The sequence below is a fragment of the Homalodisca vitripennis genome, unplaced genomic scaffold (assembly GCF_021130785.1).
Source record: "Homalodisca vitripennis isolate AUS2020 unplaced genomic scaffold, UT_GWSS_2.1 ScUCBcl_5286;HRSCAF=11945, whole genome shotgun sequence".
Classification (NCBI taxonomy): domain Eukaryota; kingdom Metazoa; phylum Arthropoda; class Insecta; order Hemiptera; family Cicadellidae; genus Homalodisca; species Homalodisca vitripennis.
Genome location: NW_025781395.1, coordinates 10004 through 30812, shown reverse-complemented (window position 1 = coordinate 30812; position 20809 = coordinate 10004). Strand labels below are relative to the sequence as shown.

The 20809-nt window shown below is 33.1% G+C and overlaps 2 protein-coding genes across 2 annotated transcripts; both read right to left on the bottom strand.

Moving 5' to 3' along the window:
* Positions 1 to 5951: 5951 nt before the first annotated feature.
* Positions 5952 to 7985, bottom strand: LOC124373304 (laminin subunit beta-1-like). The gene is made up of 4 exons (XM_046831685.1): positions 7808 to 7985; positions 7400 to 7539; positions 6954 to 7182; positions 5952 to 6077 (listed from the first exon to the last, which is right to left on the bottom strand). The coding sequence occupies exons 1-4, from the start codon at positions 7832 to 7834 to the stop codon at positions 5952 to 5954; spliced, it is 522 nt and encodes a 173-aa protein (XP_046687641.1). The 5' UTR covers positions 7835 to 7985.
* A 2601-nt stretch (positions 7986 to 10586) lies between these two features.
* Positions 10587 to 17801, bottom strand: LOC124373303 (laminin subunit gamma-1-like). Its single transcript, XM_046831684.1, has 6 exons — positions 17730 to 17801; positions 16442 to 16659; positions 15110 to 15192; positions 13294 to 13400; positions 12480 to 12657; positions 10587 to 10660 (listed from the first exon to the last, which is right to left on the bottom strand). Exons 1-6 carry the CDS (start codon positions 17799 to 17801, stop codon positions 10587 to 10589), a joined length of 732 nt encoding a protein of 243 aa, XP_046687640.1.
* Positions 17802 to 20809: the final 3008 nt, after the last annotated feature.

Here is a 20809-nt window from a genome sequence, read left to right as displayed (position 1 = left end):
TATAGACCAAAGAAAAATCTGTTTGATGCTACCAGCCATTGTACTTATTTTGAAACATTCTGACACCATTGAAAATGTTTTAGAACCTTTAAAATTATATGAAAAATCCTACATATTGATGCCAATAAACGATTCTCATTTTTCCATCGGGAGACCCTCTTGTTACAGACAGTAAAGGATCAGGAACCCATTGGAGTATGTTACTTTATGCAAGAAAAGAAAAACAATTTTTTGTATTTTGACTCTTTGGGTACTTACAACCTCAAAGTAGCTGAAGCGGTGGCAGCGAAATTGCTCTTACGCATTGGTATGGACTGAACAAGTGAAAATAAAGCTATGTACAATAACAAAGCAGAAACAATTCTTATGATTGCGGATTACATATGCTGCTAGTGGCAGAAATGTTACTGGCTCACATTGCGGACACTGGATCAGTGGATACAGACTTTGAAATTCCAAGATTGTATGAAATTGATGTGTGGACCAAAAGAGCTCAACTTGCTTCAATACTGCACAACACGAGGTCTTCTAGTAATATCAAATGTCTAGCCCCAATAATTCTAAGTTCAGCCAAAACTAAACTGAAAAATAAATCAAATGATAAGATTGTACATAGTGAACCGCAGAATAATGAGATGAACCGTGTTACTCAGAAGTCTCAAGCCTGTCAAGTCAAACAAAAAAATAATGGAAATTGGACACAGGTTAAGAGTGGCAAGAGTGTGAAAACAAACACAAAATTAAATGAATACCCTATAACTCTTACTAACAAATATGAATGTCTCAGAAATGAAGATGAAGAGGAGATTGATACCCAAGAAGTAGAGCCGGAACATTGTAGAGGCAATATTAAACAGTCTTAGTACTATTGGGAAAATCCTACATATACATATAAAAAAGATAAGCAAAAGGAAGTCAATGCTCTTGTTTTAGGGGACTCTATGCTGAAGCATGTATCAGTGCCAGACACAGAATTAAAATTCTATCGGGGAGCAACTGCTGAACAGATGTGTCAAAGACTTAAAAATGTGAGTACGATTGCAAAAAAACCCGAAAACTGTGGTGCTACATTTTGGTTCAAATGACTTGGATTGTCTTGGAAGTTCAGAAGATGTAATGGGAGCTATGTGTAAATTAATTAAAATAGCCAAGAAAACGTTCAGTGGTAAACCAATAATTGTAAATAGTATAATTGCTAGAAGAAATACTCCACAATCCTTGTTGCAAAGAACAAACCAAAATATTAGGTGGGCATGTAAAGAACTAAAAGCAGTCTATTTGGATGTTGGGAAGTACATTAATGACTCCTGCCTTTCAAGAGATGGAGTCCACCTAAACAGAAAGGGTTCTATGACTGTCAGCAAAATAATAAATAAAGCAATATTGATATGTGCTCAGCCAAAATTAAAAATTTTGTTGAAGAACTCTGAAAATACAAAGTTAACCAATAATAATGCACAAGATAAACTGACTAGCACCAAAAGTATTACAGTAATTGAAGCCAATATGTCAAAAGAAATAAAAAAAATAAAAGATAACAGATCAGTGGCATTCTCACACTGCATATCAAGCGACTTGAATGACGAAAAAAACATGAGTGCCGGTGTTGCAGTGGTATTTAAGAGTCAGTTTGGGAAACCTACACAGTCAAACTGTATAACCAGCCATCTAGCCTGCCAACAATCACAAAAATGGAGCCACTATATACAGTTTAATAACCAAACCAAAATATTTTATGAAACCATCAAAAAGCGACTATGATGAGGCATTTGAACAACTCACTGCTGATTTCAAAAACAAAGGTCTTCAAACATTAGTCTGCTCACCGATGGGATGTATGCGGGACAAAATAACAATAGGTCACTTCATTGAAAATATTTTTGAGTTCCAGAATGCAAACTAATGCCCAAATTAAAATCATTGTTTTTAATGAAAAAATCCCAAAGAAGCTTGAGAAATGGTATGACTCACAAGGATTTTCTGAAAAAAATTCAGGATACTATTAGTACCAGACAGTTACATAAAATAGTGGAAGATAAAAAAAAGACAGCACCAACTGACTATCTTTCTGCTTCAACACCAACGCCCATGACAAACAACCCACCATTACCACCAGGGAAGCTGGAAGGGGCACACACAGCAGCTCAAGAGAACCAGATGAGTTTCACTGAGCCAGCAGAGACTACACTCTACATACCCAGGTCCTCGCCACATGACAACTCGACGCATTGTATTACAAGAAAAGACTGCTCTGAGGCAAATAGTAGTTTTAATGATAGCTGTCATTCTAGCAGTATAGGTTTAAATGATTCTGTTAGTGGTGAATTATTGTTAAATGGTAGGCATAAGGCATGTAGTTTAATTAATAACTCAAATAACAATTCTGAAGATTTTTTAATGTTCACAAAAACAAAAAGTCATTGTAAGATAAAAAGGAAAACCGAACTACATACAAAATCAAACTTCATATGTAACTGTCTTCCATCAGAACATACAGCACCTGGCCACCAGAATTGATCCTCTGACAATAACTATCCAAGAGCTTGAACCTGACATCATAATTCTGACTGAACATAAATTAAATAGTGATGAAGTTGAAAAACTTAAAATACCAGGTTTTGTATTAGCAAAAGGGTATGTCAGAAAAAATTATGAGGGAGGTGGGGTATTAATATTGGTATCGGAGCATTTAATAAATTACAAAACAATTGTTGATGTTAATTTGGATCTACTGAATGAAGACAAAATATTTGAATCTTGTGTTATTCAGATTAAAATCAATTCAGTAAAAATTCTTAGTTGGAGGGATTTATAGGAGTCCATCTGAAAATACTGCAAGTTTTTTAAAAAAACTAGACATGTTTTTAGAGATTTTATCCAAAATTTGTGATAACATTGTTATTGGTGGTGATATTAATGTTGATGTTTTGAGGGAGGATAGAAAAAAAAAAGACTTTGTCAATACATTGAATATGCATGGTTTTTATTATACAGTTAAGATTCCAACCAGGGTAACAGACAACAGTGAAACTGCAATAGATAATTTTCTCACCAACATGAAAGCTACTTTATTTGATGTAGAATGTATAATAACATCACTCTCTGATCATGATGCTCAAATGTTCAAAATAAAGAAAAATAGAAATGTTAAATTAAAATAAGTAGAATTGGAAGAATTTTTAGTGAAAGAAATATAGAAAACTTTAAGAAAGACATATATAAGGAAGACTGGACTAAACTTTATATGGCACCAGTAGATGATAAGTTTAACATATTTTTACAACATTCTAAAATATTATTTTGATATAAATTTTCCCTTAAAACGCTTCTTTATTAAACACAATAAAAACCAATGGATAGATTATGAAATAACTTGCAAACAAAAAGAACTTATAAAATAAACATAATTTATATAGGAAGAGTAAAAATAACAAACAAATAAAACTTTCTTTGAAGGAACAAAAAAATAAATATAAAAAATTGATTCAAAAAAAGAAAAGAGATTACATTAATAATAAAGTGGTGAATACAACAAATATCAATAAAACTATATGGCAAGTGGTAAATAATGAAATTAGAAACAGTAAGGAAATGTCATTTAAAAATATAGAGCTTAACGATGGTGGTAAAATAATCTGTGACCCTGTTTGTGTAGCTGATTTATTAAACATCAGTTTTGTCGAAATGGTAAAAAAGCATGTTGCTCCAAATTTAAACAAAAAGTCAATTTCTATTAATCGAAATTCAAATTATAAAAGTAAATTTAAATGCAACACTATTGACTGTGATCAACTAATTAAAATAATTGATTCTATTAAGCCAAAATGGTCGGCAGGGTATGATGACATACCTATAAAGATTATTAAAGAGGCAAAACATGCACTTTTAAATCCTCTTTTACATGTGGTGAATGTTTCTATAATAACAGGAAACTTCCCAACTCAATTAAAAATATCAAAAGTTGTTCCTGTGTTAAAAAAAGGAGACAGCAAAAATCCTCTAAATTATAGACCACTGGCAATACAACCTGCTTTATCAAAAATATTTGAAAAGACTATGATGATTCAATTAGTAGACTATTTTGAGAAGGGTAAATTGCTGGATTTGGAGCAGCATGGCTATAGAAAAAATAGATCAATGGTAACAGCATTAATTGATTATATTGAGAATGTGCTAGAAAATTTGGATGAAGGGAATCATACTGTTGGAGCCTTTCTGGATGTGACAAAAGGCATTTGATAGTGTCTGCCATAAAACCTTGCTAGAAAAATTAGAATCATATGGTATTGAGGATAAAGAATTAAGCTGGCATCAGTCATATCTGGAAGGGCGACAGCAGTATGTTAGTATTAAATATCTAGGTAATAATGAAATAAGAAATATTAATTCAAGAATAGAAAAAATACAATATTCTGTACCACAAGGTTCAGTATTGGGCCCATTTTTGTTCTTATGCTACTTGGGAGGTATGCCACAGATTTTAAACAAATTTATCAAATAAAAATCAATTATGTTTGTTTGCAGATGATATAAGTATGTCAGTTTCTGGAAAAGATTTACAAAGTGTAATAAATACAACAGAATATTCAATGTCACAACTAAAATGTTACTTGAATGATAGAAATTTATTACTAAATTCTGATAAAACAATTCTAATGAAATTTAAATGTAAACAATCAAATGAGATAAATACAATTGGAAATAAATTTGTAAAAGATACAAAATTCTTGGGTCTGGCTCTAAGTAATACATTAAGTTGGACAAAACAAGTAGAAAAAATTTGTCATAAAATGAGTTCTGGAATATTTGCAATCAGGCGGTTATCCTTCTTCCTAGAAATAAATGCACTGAAATCTGTTTACTATGCCTTGATACATCCACACATTTCATATGGCATTGAAATTTATGGTGGAACCAGTGCAAATAACTTAAACAAAATATTACATTTACAAAAAGTGGCAATAAGGACATATTCTACACCTTAAAAATAATGATAGTTGTAAAGACCACTTTATTAACCTAAGAATAATGACAGTATATAGTTTATATATTTTATAAAACTATATTACATGTCAAGACAAATGCAGAGTCTATACCAAGGCAACAAGATTATCATAATTATAATACAAGAAATAGAGAAAATTTTGTAGTAAAGAAACATAATATAAAGAAAAATATAAACAGTGTCCGACATACATAGGAATAAAATTTATAAATGACCTTCCAGGCTGTATTAAGAATGAGAATTCTTTTAATAATTTTAAGAAAATGTTGAAACAATTTTGTACAGATCATTCATTCTACTCTCTTGCAGAGTTTTTTTACACTGTGACTTAAAAGTAATTTTGTTTGTATTTGCCTACCATTACAAAACATATTGACACTATGGACATAAATATTTAAAATATTATATGTATTATTATACTGTATTAAATATAAAGTATGAATACTCTAATCTGAGTCTTATGTTTTATATTGTAGTAAAGGTAATTGGACGCAATTCATGTACATTATGTATAAAAAGAATAAAGGAATTTTGAAATTTGAATTTGAATTTGAATGTAGTAGTCCAGATAAGTTCATAACATTTTTTTATTTAAATCCATGCATTTTCGCTAAAAAATAAATGTACGTACAATAAAACAACAAGGTTCAGGAAATTTTAGTTTGAAAGGATTAATCATTGCTTCAAATTAGTGGCCTAATAATTATACACTCTCCACGGAATTTGCTAAGCCGTAAAATCACTTCTACATTTTCATATGAAGTGAGTGTACTGGTTTTCTGCTATAAAACAACCCAATCTGTTCCATTTTTTATATTTGCCACTCACATTTATATAGCAGACTTCCTGCGTGTTGACAGGGAAAGCATTCTCGGTGCCAGTGATGTTGTCATAGATGATGCTGAGGGCCCGAGGTCTAGGAGTGCGCACCTGTGTCCACGTGCTCTCAGCTTCTCGGCACTGCGTAGTTCTGTTGAAGCAGAAGCCACTGGACACATCCGTCTGGCTGCTCCTCCATCAGGCCGAACGTCCCAGCCTTGCACTCTCCGCACTTCCTCCCTGCAGCGTTGCTCTACAACAATAAGTGTATTCATATTTTATCACGATTCATACTCACAACTGAAAATACTAACAGATTATTCAAGACCAAGTTTGTAACATACCTGTTAGTCTTTTAATAGCAATCCACAAATGTTCAATATGAATCAAAACCGATCACAACAATGAACTAATAAAACTTTTGTGGAGCTCTAAGCATTCTGATTCATCCCTCAAGATACACCGTTACATACCCCTTGAGCCTCACAAATGGGATGCTTAGCTGTGGATGTGTTTGGTACTTTCCATTTCAATCAGTTCATAACATTTTTTATGTTAAATTTTATGCTGTTTACTACAGTTTTATACATTTACACTATTGAATTTCCACAAATCATTTATATACTGCAGTAGTTTTGTCAAAATATGGAAGGAACCAAGGTCATTACATAAATTTCAAGCCATATTTTATCAGATTGTAATATTATTTGAATATAACAATTTTAAGATGTGAATATATACCCTAAGAACTAAGAATCCCAACTAAGGATGGTGGTGAGAAGGATAGAAACACTCCCTACCCAAAAACTTCAAAACAATTTAAAAATATAGGTATAGCAGCAATCTAACTTGTTTGAAATACAGCTGTTAAATGTTTTGCTTTGAATTAGGCCTATCTGATTAATTCAAATCTATATTTTATTCCATGCCCCAGGATTGGTGTACTCCTCAATCAGTTTTATCCCTCCCCAAAGCCTTCCTAGTTACACCACTGATCTTTGTCACAAAAATTTTCTTGCATAGTACTGAATCAATCAATAAATTCTATGCTTTTTCACAATTTCTGAATGTCAGTTGTGAATTTTAAAAGTTGTTGTGTGTTATATATTAAACTGTAAATGTAACTGACCTTACAGGGACACTGCCCGTTGTCATCACAAACACAGACTCCTCCAGGGCAATGTTGAGGGTTGGTTCCTGCTCTGTTGCAGTCACAAGGTCGGCACTGAGGGAACCCGTAGTAGCCTCTGGCACAGCTGTTACACTGGGCACCGGCGTATCCTTCGTGGCACTTACAGTGACCGGATACTTCATTACACTGGAGCCCAATGGATCCCGTGTGGTTCACAGTTGCACGGCTGTAACCAGACATTTACACATGTAAGTATCTCTAAGAATCTTGTCATGCCATTCAACAGTTTTGTGCTCACAAGGACAATAAGCCAACATTCTGTGGATGCATGCAGTCAACCCACTTCATGTGAGCATTGTATTACATCACAGATCTTAGCATAACTTTAAACTGTTTTCTCCCAAATGGTTTAAATCCTACATCCCAGATCCACAGTTACTGACCTTGCATCCTCTGACAGCCTGATGTCCCCAACAGTTCGGCAGACAGTACTGACACTCTGGCCCCTGAGTGTACGGAGGACAAACACAACGTCCAGTGTCTGGATCACAGATGTGTCCAGGTTTGTTACAAATGTCACATTCTGGAACAGTCAAAATGTTTTTGTTACAAGTTAGTTAAAGACTCCTGAGATTGTATACAAGTTTTATTACATGGTAATTAGTGACTCCTAAGATTGTGTTCAAGTTTTGTTACATGTTAATGAGTGACTCCTGAGATTGTATACAAGTTTTGTTACATGGTAATTAGTGACTTTTGAGATTGTATACAAGGTTTATTACATGGTAAGTAATGACTTCTGAGACAGTATACAAGGTTTGTTCCTAATAATACATCTTTATGCCTCCAACCTGCACATCCGTAGACAGAAAGTCCATAGAAGAGAGGAAGGCACTGGTTACACTTCAGGCCCCCAACACCAGGCTTACAGTAACATTGTCCGTTAGATGCATCACAGGAGCTGTTCACAGAGCCGATATCATCACAGTTGCAGGGCAGACACCCTCCTTCTTGCAGTCCCCACCAACCGACCTGTAACAAACAGGTTTTTCATGAGTCATTTGTACATTAATGGTTTCTATCTTTTGTTAAGTAACTCAGTAAATTCTGAGAACAAAAACAAAGGTCAGAGTTACTTAAGACTTCAGAATGTCTCCAACACAAAAACAACACAGGTGTGACACCAACAACACTTGATCCACACCTAACTAACCAGTATTTCATACAGTCTGTGGCAGACATTCAAACTAACATTGATAACACTGACATATTGGCAACCAACCTACTGGCTAACACTTTAACTAACTGTGTACCTCAATTTACTTGGTCATTAATCACCCCAACTGATGTAACTAAGGTAGCTGCTAAATTGTCAAACTCTAAAACTTCCGACTTTTATGGTATATCTAATTATATTGTCAAGAACACAATAAAACACATCAGTTCACCATTAGCTTTCATCTTCAATCAATGCTTATTACATGGATATTTTCCTGATCTTCTAAAAATTTCCAAGGTATTGCCAGTCTACAAAAAAGGGGAACCGATCTCTGCCCCAAAGCTATCGCCCAATTTCTATAGTCCCCATCTTATCAAAAGTTTTTGAATCTATAATGTATCATCAACTTAATCAACATTTTGAGTCCAATAATATAATCAGTAATAACCAACATGGCTTTCGTACCAATAAATCTACAAACTTCTGCCGTTACAGAAATAGTCGTTAAAGCACTTCATGCTTGTTGAACAAAAGGAGTCAGTTGCTTTGACACTCATTGATTTAAGTAAGGCGTTCGATTGCGTGAATCATGGCATCCTCCTCGACAAACTTAAGATCTATGGTATATCAGAAAAATTCCATTAATATATTGCAGTCATATCTATCGAATAGAGTACAATATGTTTCTGTTCGGGGCTCAGCAGTCTACCACTCTTTCTGTGGCCACAGGTGTACCACAGGGTTCAGTTTTAGGACCATTCTTATTCATCATTTTTATAAATGATCTGCCCTCTAATGTGTTGTCTAACATTGTTATTTATGCTGATGACACCACTCTTTTTTCATCTAATAAGCAGTTGAATACTCTGAAAGAAAACATGGATGCATCTCACAGCTTGGCTTTAAATTGGTTCACTTCTAATAGACTGATATGTAATCAGGAGAAAACGCAAAATCTGCTTCTCAGCTTATCTGAAAATTATGAAGATCAATCTGTAAAATTGTTGGGTTTTCATCTTGACAGCAAGCCTTAATTGGAAATCACACATTGACCATGTATGTAGAAAAATATCTAGAGTCTTGTATCTAATGTGGAAACTGAGGGATTTTGTTAGCTGTGAATATTTGAGAGTGGCATATTTTGCTTTTTTTCAATCACACATTTCCTATGGCATTGTTTTGTGGGGTCACTCCAATGCTGTGAATGATATTCTTCTCATTAAAAAAAAAGTAGTTAGAACCATCAGTAAGAAGCAGCTCTCTAGAACATTGCAAACCACTTTTTATCAATCTCAAATTCATGACAGTTATTAACCTTTACATTTTTCATATACTAGTCTATACAAAATTACAAATTACAGATTTCAATACCAGACAAGATTTTCATCAACACAATACCAGGGGTAAAAACAAATTAGATCTCCCTCAGCACAGGCTAGTCAAAACCGGCAACTCTTTTAAATTCAATTGCATAACTTTTTATAATAAGCTGCCTGCATCTGCTGCAATGACTCCTTTCAATATTTTTAAACTAAAGATAAGTAACTGGCTCATATGCAATCCATTCTACTCTTTAAAAGAATTTTTAGATTCTGACATAAATATCATTTTTTGATTAGTTTGATTTGTAGATTTCTGATTTTTCTATACTGTATTAGCTATAACGTAATTAACAAACCATGTGCACACTCTTCATAGATTATATTAAACCTGTTACTTGGTCATAAAATTAGTATAATTATAGTACAATATTGTAATAAACTAATTTTTGTTGTTGTAAATATCAGTGCTGTATATTTTGACTTGACGATGCCTATTTCATATTGTTGTGACCAATGGCTAATAAACTTCTTGATTCTTGATTCTTGAATGGATAGCACCACTGTACACACTAGTCTACTTATTAGAAAGTGATATTGGTAATATTTTTATAAAATTGAATAAAAGCAATCATTAATCACTGATAATGATAAGTTCTCTTATTTTGAGCCATTCCTACAACAGACATCATATGACGTCAATATTCATTATGTTCAGTTTTATGTACTATTTTGCATGTTTTTCACAAAGCATGTCTAACCTTAGCAGCTGCCACGAAAAAGTAAGCAATGAATACAGCTGGAAATGTTATTATACTTCAGGAGCATAAGTACCATAAATCACTTTTAAAACCTTGACAATTGGACTCTACAAACCTGTGAAACTTACAAATTACCGTTACTTTTTGAACACACCTCATAAAGCACATGCCAGGTCTGATCTTTTTAAAAAAATCAAAAGGTTTCAATAAAAACAACAGAAAATGAATATTACAATAATAGTTACAGTAGAAGAACAGGTTATAGTTGAGATGATATTATCTAGTAGACTGTTACCTGACACTGATCACACATGCTCGGCCCACGATGTTGTCAAAGACATTCACACTGGCCTGTGTCTATGTCACACTCTTGACTCAACGACCCCAATTGGTTGCATCCACAATCTGTAATGTGGTCAAAGAACCAAGTAAATTTCACTTGTTTAAATAGTCAAAACTATTTTTTTTTTTTTATTTATCTAGACAAATTATCCTTTTTATTAACAAACTCCTAACAAGTGGGACAGACACACAGACAGACTACGGTAAAGGTATAGTGCCAGCTCTCTTATTGATAGCAAAATGAACAAAATTTCAAATCATACCTCTATTTTTTTTAAGATACTCTGAAAAATGTTAGGATTGCACTAATGCTCAGCCAAATTAACCCACATTTTCAAGCATGTATGTTGTGTGTAATTTGTTCTAGAGGTGTCATATGGACAGACGGACATAAGTACAATTTTGTGATGCTTTGCTAACATTTTATCAAGACTAATATTTTAGAGGATTTCAGCTTTAATTTAAATAACTAAATATTTCCCTCTGATAAAACTTGACAATTTGCAATTTGTCTTCCTATCTGACAATAATATCAATGCAGTGTTATGAAGACACTTTTCTCTAGCTTAAAGCTGATTTCAAACAAAAGCAAACTGCTAACAAAGGTTGTACTAACTTCAGAGGTGTGTCTAAAATGCTAGTAATAGTATCATTCATACAGATGAGTTTGTTTAGTTCTATTTGTCTTATTTTAAATGCTTTTTAATGGAGAAGTTGTAAATTGTTTGATTGTTTTCTGTATACGTGTTGTTACTGTTGCATTTTTAATTCTATATTCTACTTGTATTTTATAAACTTGTGAATTTTATATTCTATATCAATGGCACATGTAAGATATTATTTCAGGGGGAGCTGATACATTGAGTGGCTTAGGAAGTAAAAATACCCTCCAAAAAACAAAGGCTTAGGAATCTTGACCAGGAAAATTTTTGAGCCTTAAAAATCTCATAAATGTGTTTGTTCTAGCTTAAAGTAGTGCAATTTCAATGTTAGTCTCAAAATTTGGGGGGAGGGGCTATGAACTCTTCCTGACTTTTTAACAGTTTTTTATACTTGGACTAGAAGCCTCTTAACTCTTAGAACGCTAAATATTAAAATTTCTGTACTTCCCCCTAGCATGCAACACAATAAAAAAATATTTTTTAATTTGTTTAAGTTTTACTTTAATTTAGGTTTCTAAAGTTATAGTAGGACAAAAAAAAATATAAAACCTGAATATTTTTTAATGATTTTTATATTTATGTATGTTTTATAATGTTACTGATGAATTGATCAAGTTTTCATCATCTGGGTTAGCCGGTTTTATAATTAATTTAATATAAAACTAAAAAGAATTACCCAAACACAGACACAATAATTTATTTCAAAGAAATAAACTCCTATTAGCCACAACATTAGACAGGAACAAAGCTCACGAGAGTTGTACTGGTGCTCTCCAGCATTAAGTCCACAGTGACAGTCAGTAGCTACAAAAAACAGTTTCGGATCGATAACAGGAAGCCAAGAACAATGAATGGAACGCAGCTGTGGTCTGACGTTGTCAACACTCTAGTGCATTCTATCACCGGTTTTACAAACTAAAATTCATGGGAATAACAATAACTTAAATTACAAGATTTCCCGTCATACGCGTTTGCGCAAATTTAAACATGTGAGATTTCCTGTAATATGCGTGTGAAAGATTAATTAGTTGCCACAGATTAAACTTTGACTTTGCATGTTCCTGTGTAAGCTGCTGTACTTTGACTTTGTCAGTGGTTGTAAAACATTAAATGACAACTGAGATTACGATTGGGTATTTATACTTGGGGACAAAACTCCATTAATGAGAATATATTACTGTATCACAGTAGAAGGTAGGAAGTGTTGGAAAGTGACTCACCACTACACCCTGTCACAGAGAACCTGTAGTGGCGGGGGAGGCAGAAGGAGCAGTCGGCACCACCCACCCCCGGGTGGCAGGGACAGTAGCCACTCAGCGGGTCACACAGAGCACTGGTAGAGCCCACACTGTCACACTTGCAGGGCACACAGCCCGCAGTCACGTTGCCTAGGCCTGGCTGCACACAGAGCACAAAGTCAGCCTCTATCGAGTTCCGTTTTATATAATAATATACAATGTAATTTTATTCAATGTAGTCAACTTCTTTAAAGATTTTTTTACTAAAGATAGAAACAACAATTCTATTCTAAATTTCTTTTTTTCATGATACATTCCATCCTTCTTACACTATACACTAATACTAAAGTGTTTAATACATAAATAAATCTTCCGTAGTGTGGAAAAAACAATACATTTTACAGTACATTGATAAATGCAAATTATAAAAATAACAAGTAACTAATAACAATCAGCAAATAACAATGGAAAACGTAAAGTAAAACATTTTCCCATTAGTTTATTTTTAATATATCTTTTAAATGAAGAAAGGGAGAGTTCTTTTATTTTTATTAAATTTTTGTTATTCTTATACTTTTAGATCATACAAAAATTTTAATCCTTTAACTAATTTTGCGTAATTATAGCAATATTATTCAAATTTGCATATACAATTTATTTTTAGAAATAATACTATTTTTCTACCATTCACTATATTTCGGTCTTGTAATTTACTATATATAGAAAACTAATCAATTAATGTGAGTCTTACAAAAGTTGTGCAGTAAGAAATTGTTTTAGAAGTGTTGGAACTCACATGACAACTGTTGCAGCTTCTGCCATCAAAACGTTCCTTGCACTCACACTGGCCAGTCTGAGGGTGACAATCTGCACTCACAGAGCCGATGTCACTGCACTCACAAGCTGAAACAACATCAACAACATGTAACAAGTGCTACTCGTATCAGGAGATAATAATGAGTCTTATCAGAAAACTTCATCTTATTGATTTTCAGTGAAAAATCTTTTCGTTGTAACTTTCATTTTTCACTAAAAGAAAAAGCAGATCATTTCATCCTTCTTATAACTGTATACTTGTGTATATAAATGAGATTTATCAATACAATTTTATTTTCTTTTCTTTACATATAGATAGTAATACATTCAGTTCAATTGAATTTTGTTATGTTTTTAGTTTGGTGGAATAAATTTAATTAAACTTAAGCCAACAAATAAAAGAGGAAGCAATTCCTTATGCAACTTGAATTTTGCAAAACTCTTACGAACGAGTTTGGTTCAAAAATACATTAAATATAACATAAATTTATGATATAGTCTACACAATAAAAATAATATTTATGATGGTAAAAATAACAAAAGAGAATGATTTTGTGCTTAGAATACAGTGACTGTTGCTGAACTCTAAACACAAAACCGTTCTTTTTTTTGTCAACAATCACAACAAGAAAAAGATAAAAATTGAATAAATTTAAAATGAAATATATTTTTAGATAAGCTGAAAAAATAGAGACAAAGAGTTTATACATTTTAAACAGTGCTAGATTTTAGTCTGAATTAAGCCAGAATGGCATTCTGGTTAACTCTCTCAGAAAACAATAATTTGGTTTGGTTTGTGTGAGAAACTTTCCTCTCTGCACTTTCAGACATGCACAAGAAACATTGTCCTGAGGCCACATACTTTAACGTTTTCTGGGGGAGGGACCCCTGAATCCCTTTTTTTGGGTTGGTCCAAGAACCCTATTCCGTCATACACTCCAGAACCAAAAGTTACAATTTCGCCAAGTCCTGTTCTATAAATTGAGCACTGATTTCAAATACTGTAAATTCATTTATGTTCATCACACTCTAAAATCCATATATGGATAACTTTAACTTTCATATTGAAAACAAATAAAATGTCTTAATTAATTATTATAATAATTAAAATATGTCAATAAGTATGATTAACCATTTACTTTATCTAACATTATTTTCACAGGATTTTTTCCGCATATTTTCCATTGTTTAATGAAACAAAAAAATCAGTAACACTACGTTTCAAGAACTGCAATTCTGATCTCTTCTTCAGGTAAATAACTAACCTAATACATAATACATAATTATTTACCTGAAGAAGAGATCAGATTGCAGATCTCAAATATTTATAGTGTTACTGATTTTTTGTTTCACTGAACGATGGCAAATGTCCTGAAAAAATCCTGTTTCCTTCAAAAACCTTCCATTATCAAAAATAAACTTCAAACAAAGAATTATTTTCACATTACAGAGTCTAATTTATTACTAGGACCAAAGAGTTTTATTTATGGTCACAAACGCATGTTACGGATGAGATGAAGGAAGCTGAGGTTGGAAACAATATTAAGCACTGAAAAATTAATTTTAATCCTAATTACGGACCTTTCATCACACTGCAAAATAAACAAGCTTAGTTGACAGAAAAATATTTTTCGTGTAACTGAAAGGCTGAACAAATCCATGGTCACACCCATAGATAAATGACCATTTCTAAGTCATAAATGCATTTAAAAAGAAAGCTGTGCAGTATAATGAAAATAAATTTATAACAAACTGGTTATTTTTAAAAACCGGTAGCAAATCAAATTCGGACTCACGTTTGCAGTCGTAGGACGCTGGATCACCGTAATGTAGGGGTTTACACTTCTCACATCGCCAGCCCTCGGTGTTACCCTGACAACTGGACACACTGGCCAGTCAGCTGATCGCAAGGTCCGTCTCCGCAGTTACAGTGCTGGCAGCTAGAGCCAGGGGTTAGGGGGTCCCGTAGTAGCCGGGAGCACACCTAGCAACAATTATTTGTTATTTAACACGTTCACGGACGTGTATCCCATTGAGTATACGCTATCTTTCACAAAATGCCATCATGTCTGTGATTGGGTGCACATTGTGCTTTCGTAAAGTGCGTTGTGTGCCCAATTGGGGTACATGCTACTATGCATTTCCTTATTACGTTTTTATTGTTTGGCTGTCTTGGTAGTTTGTTTTAAATGTGATCTCGCGCTTAAATAAATACCTAAGACTATTCATGTACCATGTCGGAACGCTGCACGATTGCTTGATTTTTAAGATTAATTAATTTTTTAGGTTCCCTTTTGGTACTACAAAAGAAACATTAAAAAGATATTGAAATAATTTTTATTTGTAAAAAATTGAGTAGCCTACATGCATTTCTCATTATACTTAGACCTTTAATATAAAAAATATTATGGTTTTTTTATATTAAAGGTATTTTTTATTTTTTATATGGCAAATAAAAAAAGATCTGGCCGTTTTTTTGAATGTGTTAACAATTATTATACGCTGCTATTCATAAATGAAGCAATACTTTTTATAAGTAAATATGTGAAATATGTAGTTTTAGCTAAAAATTAAATGTAACATTGCCATTTTTTTATAACATTTACATTACTTTAACACTTTGAGTGCCGTGGTCATTTCTTAAATTCATATGTGTAAAATTCAGCCTATTACTTGTATATTTATTACACTTTTACAAGCAATATTGTTGAAAAAGTATTATTTTACACATTTTTATCATTCTTTTTTCATGTAATAAAGCTAGATACCATAATACCAGATAACAATACCATTACAATTAAGCTGGATTGAAAATTTGTAAAATATGTCAAACATAAAACAAAATGGGGTTTTTTTGTATTTACTTTTTATTTTGTTTATGTTTGGACTGAAAATATTGTACAATGTAAAATTTATTTATTTGTTTTTAGCTAAATATCATGTGAAAAAGACGATGGAAAATCTAAGCAAGTTACATTTATATTATTTTTATTGACATGGAAATTGAACTCAATAATGTTACCTAAGCTAAAGTAGTTTTTCTTGAAATTGCTCTGAAGATTGAATAAAACTTAAAGATTAATTAATTTTTATATATCCGTCGACGTAACCTTGTTGCTGATACTCACTTCCTGACAATGGCGGCCAAAGTAGCCCTGTGGACACTGAGTACACACGTAGTCGTCTTGCCTCTGCATGACAACTGGGGCTTGAAGTTGTTGCCGGGGACAGTCAGTGGACATGCGCAGGGTTGACAGGCTGTCGCAGACTCGAGTGTGGCATCTCCGTAGTACCCCCCGCAGCGCAAACTTTCACAATTCGCACCCACTGTGTGGTGTAAACACTCCTGCAAGTTTCATGTGTCATAAACCGCTCATTCTGATACACGTTCCAAGAGAATGTACAAGAATGGTCTGAAAAGTTTCCAACCTCAACGTGAAGATGACAGCATTTGTTAATAACAGCTACTAAATTTCGTTGTTTATCCGTTGACAGTTACTCACCAAAGTTTCAGGCATTTTGGGTGCACAGTTTTTATGTAAAACAGTTGTTTGAATAAGTTGATGTGAGAGTTTTGGCACTGATTAATTACTGTAGATGAAACTTGGATACACTATTATACAATCGAAACAAAAATACAGTTCAAACAGTGGAATGCAAGATTGGAACGGGCACCAAAAAAAAGAAAAAAACAGTTTTTTTTCAGACGGGAATGTGATGGAGACTGTTTTTTTGGGATAGTCATGGAGTTATTTAAATCAATTATCTTAAAAAAAAAAAATTATTACAGGAGCATACTATGCATCATTACTTAGACATTACAAAGACTGTTGTCTTTGACTTCTTTATCTCTTCAGATGAACACAACTCCAGGTTCCAGGAGTTTAAGTCTGTTACAGCATCAATTGGCACATGCTGCACCGAGAGAAAGATGAACTTGAGCTAAACTCATCATTCACAACACATTGGCTATATAGTGAATATTTCAAAGCTCAATATTATTAATTGAGGACTAAAGAATGTGTACTTCATGGGTGGGACTTACGGGGGTGCGAGAGAGTGCTCTGCATCCCCAAAAGCTTTATATAAAATTTTGCACTAATACATGAGAATAAGATTGCATATATAAAACGACCAGTATAATAGTGTATGACTATTAATAATTGTGTGTCGGTCTGGCGCATTCCTGTGATATATAAAGAAAACAATGCTGAACAAAATATATAAAAAATTAGTCAGTCTCAAATTAACACGTACTTTTTATGTTTGCATTACAAACTGAAACAATCTATGACCCTCCACTATGTTCGCAACGACCTAAATCCACCCATAATGTACTTTTATAAAGATACTACAATCAAGTGTACCAATCATGACTCGGCTAAATATTGGATGTGGAGCGATAGTAATACTGACCCCACACTTGCCCAGTGACTGGGTTGCAGGTCTCTGCATGTCCGTGACAGTTGCACTTTGAGCAGACGGCATGGTGGCGGCTTCTCCATCAGACAGTTATACGAGCGAAGCCGAAGTCACAGAGCTCACCAGGACAAGCCCTTGTACCCGAACAGGACAATGGCACTGCTCCACATAGCCTACTGCAGTACCCCGAGTCCGAGCACCTCCTGTCTCCATTGATGCGAATGCCAAGCTGTCACATCACAATTATTTGTTATACAACCATTCAGAGCTGTCCACATATTATTACTCCTTTCATCATAAAAACTAATGAATCAAATTTTATTGCATCAAAGTAACTGACAAAGTAAACACTGATCTAAATGTTTGACAACTCCTTACCAACAACCAGTGCCAACTAGATCATACTTCACCTTGTGAATTAATTTGTCAACTCTGAATATGGCAATAGTGATAAATTCTGTACTCCTTATCCGCTAGTGGTTTTTGTTTTTTTTTAACTTTGTAATATCTTATTTTGTTGAATTTTTCTGTTTGCTTTTTTACAGAGACAGGTTTGTAGAATTTAGTTAGATATATACTTTTTTTATGCAAACAATTATTGCAGATTTGTTTCAGAAGTCAATAATAAAACATTTTGTTAATAAACATTGGTCTTATACGTGCCTCCTTCCTGAGAATTTCAATAAAGTTCAAAGCTATGAAAGTCAATATTACATTCAGTCTATCACATTCTACTCAGGCTCTTCATCTTCATGCCCAACTTTTTAACAGTTGTTATTGAAAATAACTGTTTATATTAGATACCAATACTAAAACTTGTTTAAATTATTACCATTGTTATAAGTTGTTATTAAAAATACCATATTTTTGCATTTTTACGTTAGTTCTCATTTTTAAAACTAAATGCAACTTCCAAAATAAATTTTGAAATAAATATTACAAATTATTTTTATTTATATAAACAAGGATATTTTTACACAAAAAGTATCTAAAAAACAAAATGTGGTTTTTAATAAGGTTGCCTATTGTATAAAAAAATCCAAATTTTATGCTAAATTTGGGAAATTTTATCACTTAAAATGAGGCATTTTTTAATCCAAGGTTCATTAGGAAAAAAGTCTTATTTTGACATATTTTTGTTTGATTCAATATTTATTCAAAATGTAATTTTAGCATTTTGAGAATACAAGACACGTTTCCTAAAACTTATGAGGATTTAAGACTTGACATATTCCAAAGTTCCATTTAAAATATACAGTTCGATATCAAACAAACAAAAATTTACTGACCAATTTGAATTCATCTTGAGTTTTAAGAAGAACTGAAATCTGGCTATTGCTTAATATTTTTTACAGGTGTTTCAAACATTTAATTAGAATTACACATGAAAGTGTTTTGGTACATTTGAGCCAAAGTCTTAAGATGAACGATACTGACCTACCCTCCACTTGGTCTGTGTTGGAACTTCGCTGCTGAGCAGCAGGTACTTGATGTTGGCCAACACGCTGAGAAGCAGAGGTCTGGTGACCGGACCACCACCCAGCTCGTACCACCCGGTCTCCACCAGTTTGTACCGTCACGCTCCATGTTGTTCTGATGGTACCAGCTTCTCTCCGTAGCCCAGTTGTACTCCATTCTCTCCCTGTACAACACCAAAATTATTAAAGATATGGAATTGTAATATGAAGAATGTACGTTATTATACTGAATTCACTACCGATGTTGCAGTTTACTTTTTGAAGGCAAAACATAATTACGAAAACATTGAATAATATACTGGGAATGAATAAGATAATACTACAAGTTAAAAAAATGTAACTATGTTTTATTGAATTATGTTTTTGTTTGAACTTTTCATTTATTTATTATATCTGTATACCTTAATATAAAGTAAATTTGTTCTTTCATTTCAGTAGACTTTTCAAAACAATAAAGATTGAAAACACAGTCTTTTTATTTGTTCGCTTAGGATAAGGAAATGATAAAACCCCTTGCACTTAGTTATAAAAGAACCTTTGCAGTGCTTTCTGAGTAACAAGATATTCAGAATAGGAAAGGTTAGGGGTAGGAGTAGGAGCCAATTTCTGTCAAGGTCCCATGTGGAAAGATAAAACCGATTTTCTCAGTCATGTTACCTTGGAAGAAGGGAGGCTAGCCCTATTTCACCCTCTTCCAGTCAAAGGAGGCAGTCATAATCCCTCATATTTAGGCTGTAAAGAGCCTTAACATTAAGGGAGCAAGAATCTTTATTAGTCATCATAACATCGTTAAAATGCATATGACATTGTCCACCAAAACTTCGATAAAATATTAGCTCATAATATAATGTTTAATTCAACTCTATTGGTTTATTGGGCTTAGCCAACAAAAATCGTATTTACCGACCACACGACCGCACTTCACAACGTCGCAAGATTTTTAATCATGTCACAGATTTTAAAAACTGTTATTGTAAAACTACAAGGAGTGACAGTAACCCTCTCACAAACCAGACTGGATAGCCATTGAACCAGGAAAACATCCTGACATCAAATATTCGCAAAAATCCTGCCCCTAGAGGCTGCAGAAACGAAACATAATCTACTTTCTAAATAGCCCTCATATTATGATTATTTTACTTTAGATTGTAGCTATATCTGTCCCATACAGTCCTTAACAATTTGAACAAGTTTGCTTATATTAACTATTATTTATAAACTGCTTTGTATTAAGTTTTGTGGGTTTAATGATGCTTTTGTTGAAAGCGAAAGACCTCACAAAAATAAAATCTAATAACTAGATTGTTTGATTTTAAATTAAAGAAGAATTAAAGACGATAAGCAATTAGCATTCCATTGCAGTCCTTAAAAATTATGTAGCTATAACAAACGTTCCTGAGATAAAAAAAACACGAGTTAAAATAACCACTTTTTGTATTTAAATAAAAACACAGTAACTACTTCAATTATTGCAAAATATTTTCTTGAAAATACTATGATCACACTATTTACAATATTTATTCCCCATAGAAGTGAGTTATTTCAGTAGTTTTAACCGTAAACAGCTCACCATCATAGCTACACATGAATAAAACA

What these genes read in the sequence shown, in the direction of transcription:
- LOC124373304 (XM_046831685.1), bottom strand. Translation starts at nt 7,834, where the DNA reads ATGGACTTTCTGTCTACGGATGTGCAG. An exon ending in TTCTGTCTACGGATGTGCAG is followed by an intron (nt 7,540 to 7,807) that starts GTTGGAGGCATA and finishes TGACTGTTCCAG; the next exon opens with AATGTGACATTTGTAACAAA. An exon ending in ACGGGCAGTGTCCCTGTAAG is followed by an intron (nt 6,078 to 6,953) that starts GTCAGTTACATT and finishes TTATTGTTGTAG; the next exon opens with AGCAACGCTGCAGGGAGGAA.
- LOC124373303 (XM_046831684.1), bottom strand. Translation starts at nt 17,801, where the DNA reads ATGCCGTCTGCTCAAAGTGCAACTGTCACGGACATGCAGAGACCTGCA. An exon ending in TTGGCCGCCATTGTCAGGAA is followed by an intron (nt 15,193 to 16,441) that starts GTGAGTATCAGC and finishes CAGTGTGTCCAG; the next exon opens with TTGTCAGGGTAACACCGAGG. An exon ending in GAAGCTGCAACAGTTGTCAT is followed by an intron (nt 12,658 to 13,293) that starts GTGAGTTCCAAC and finishes CTCTGTGTGCAG; the next exon opens with CCAGGCCTAGGCAACGTGAC.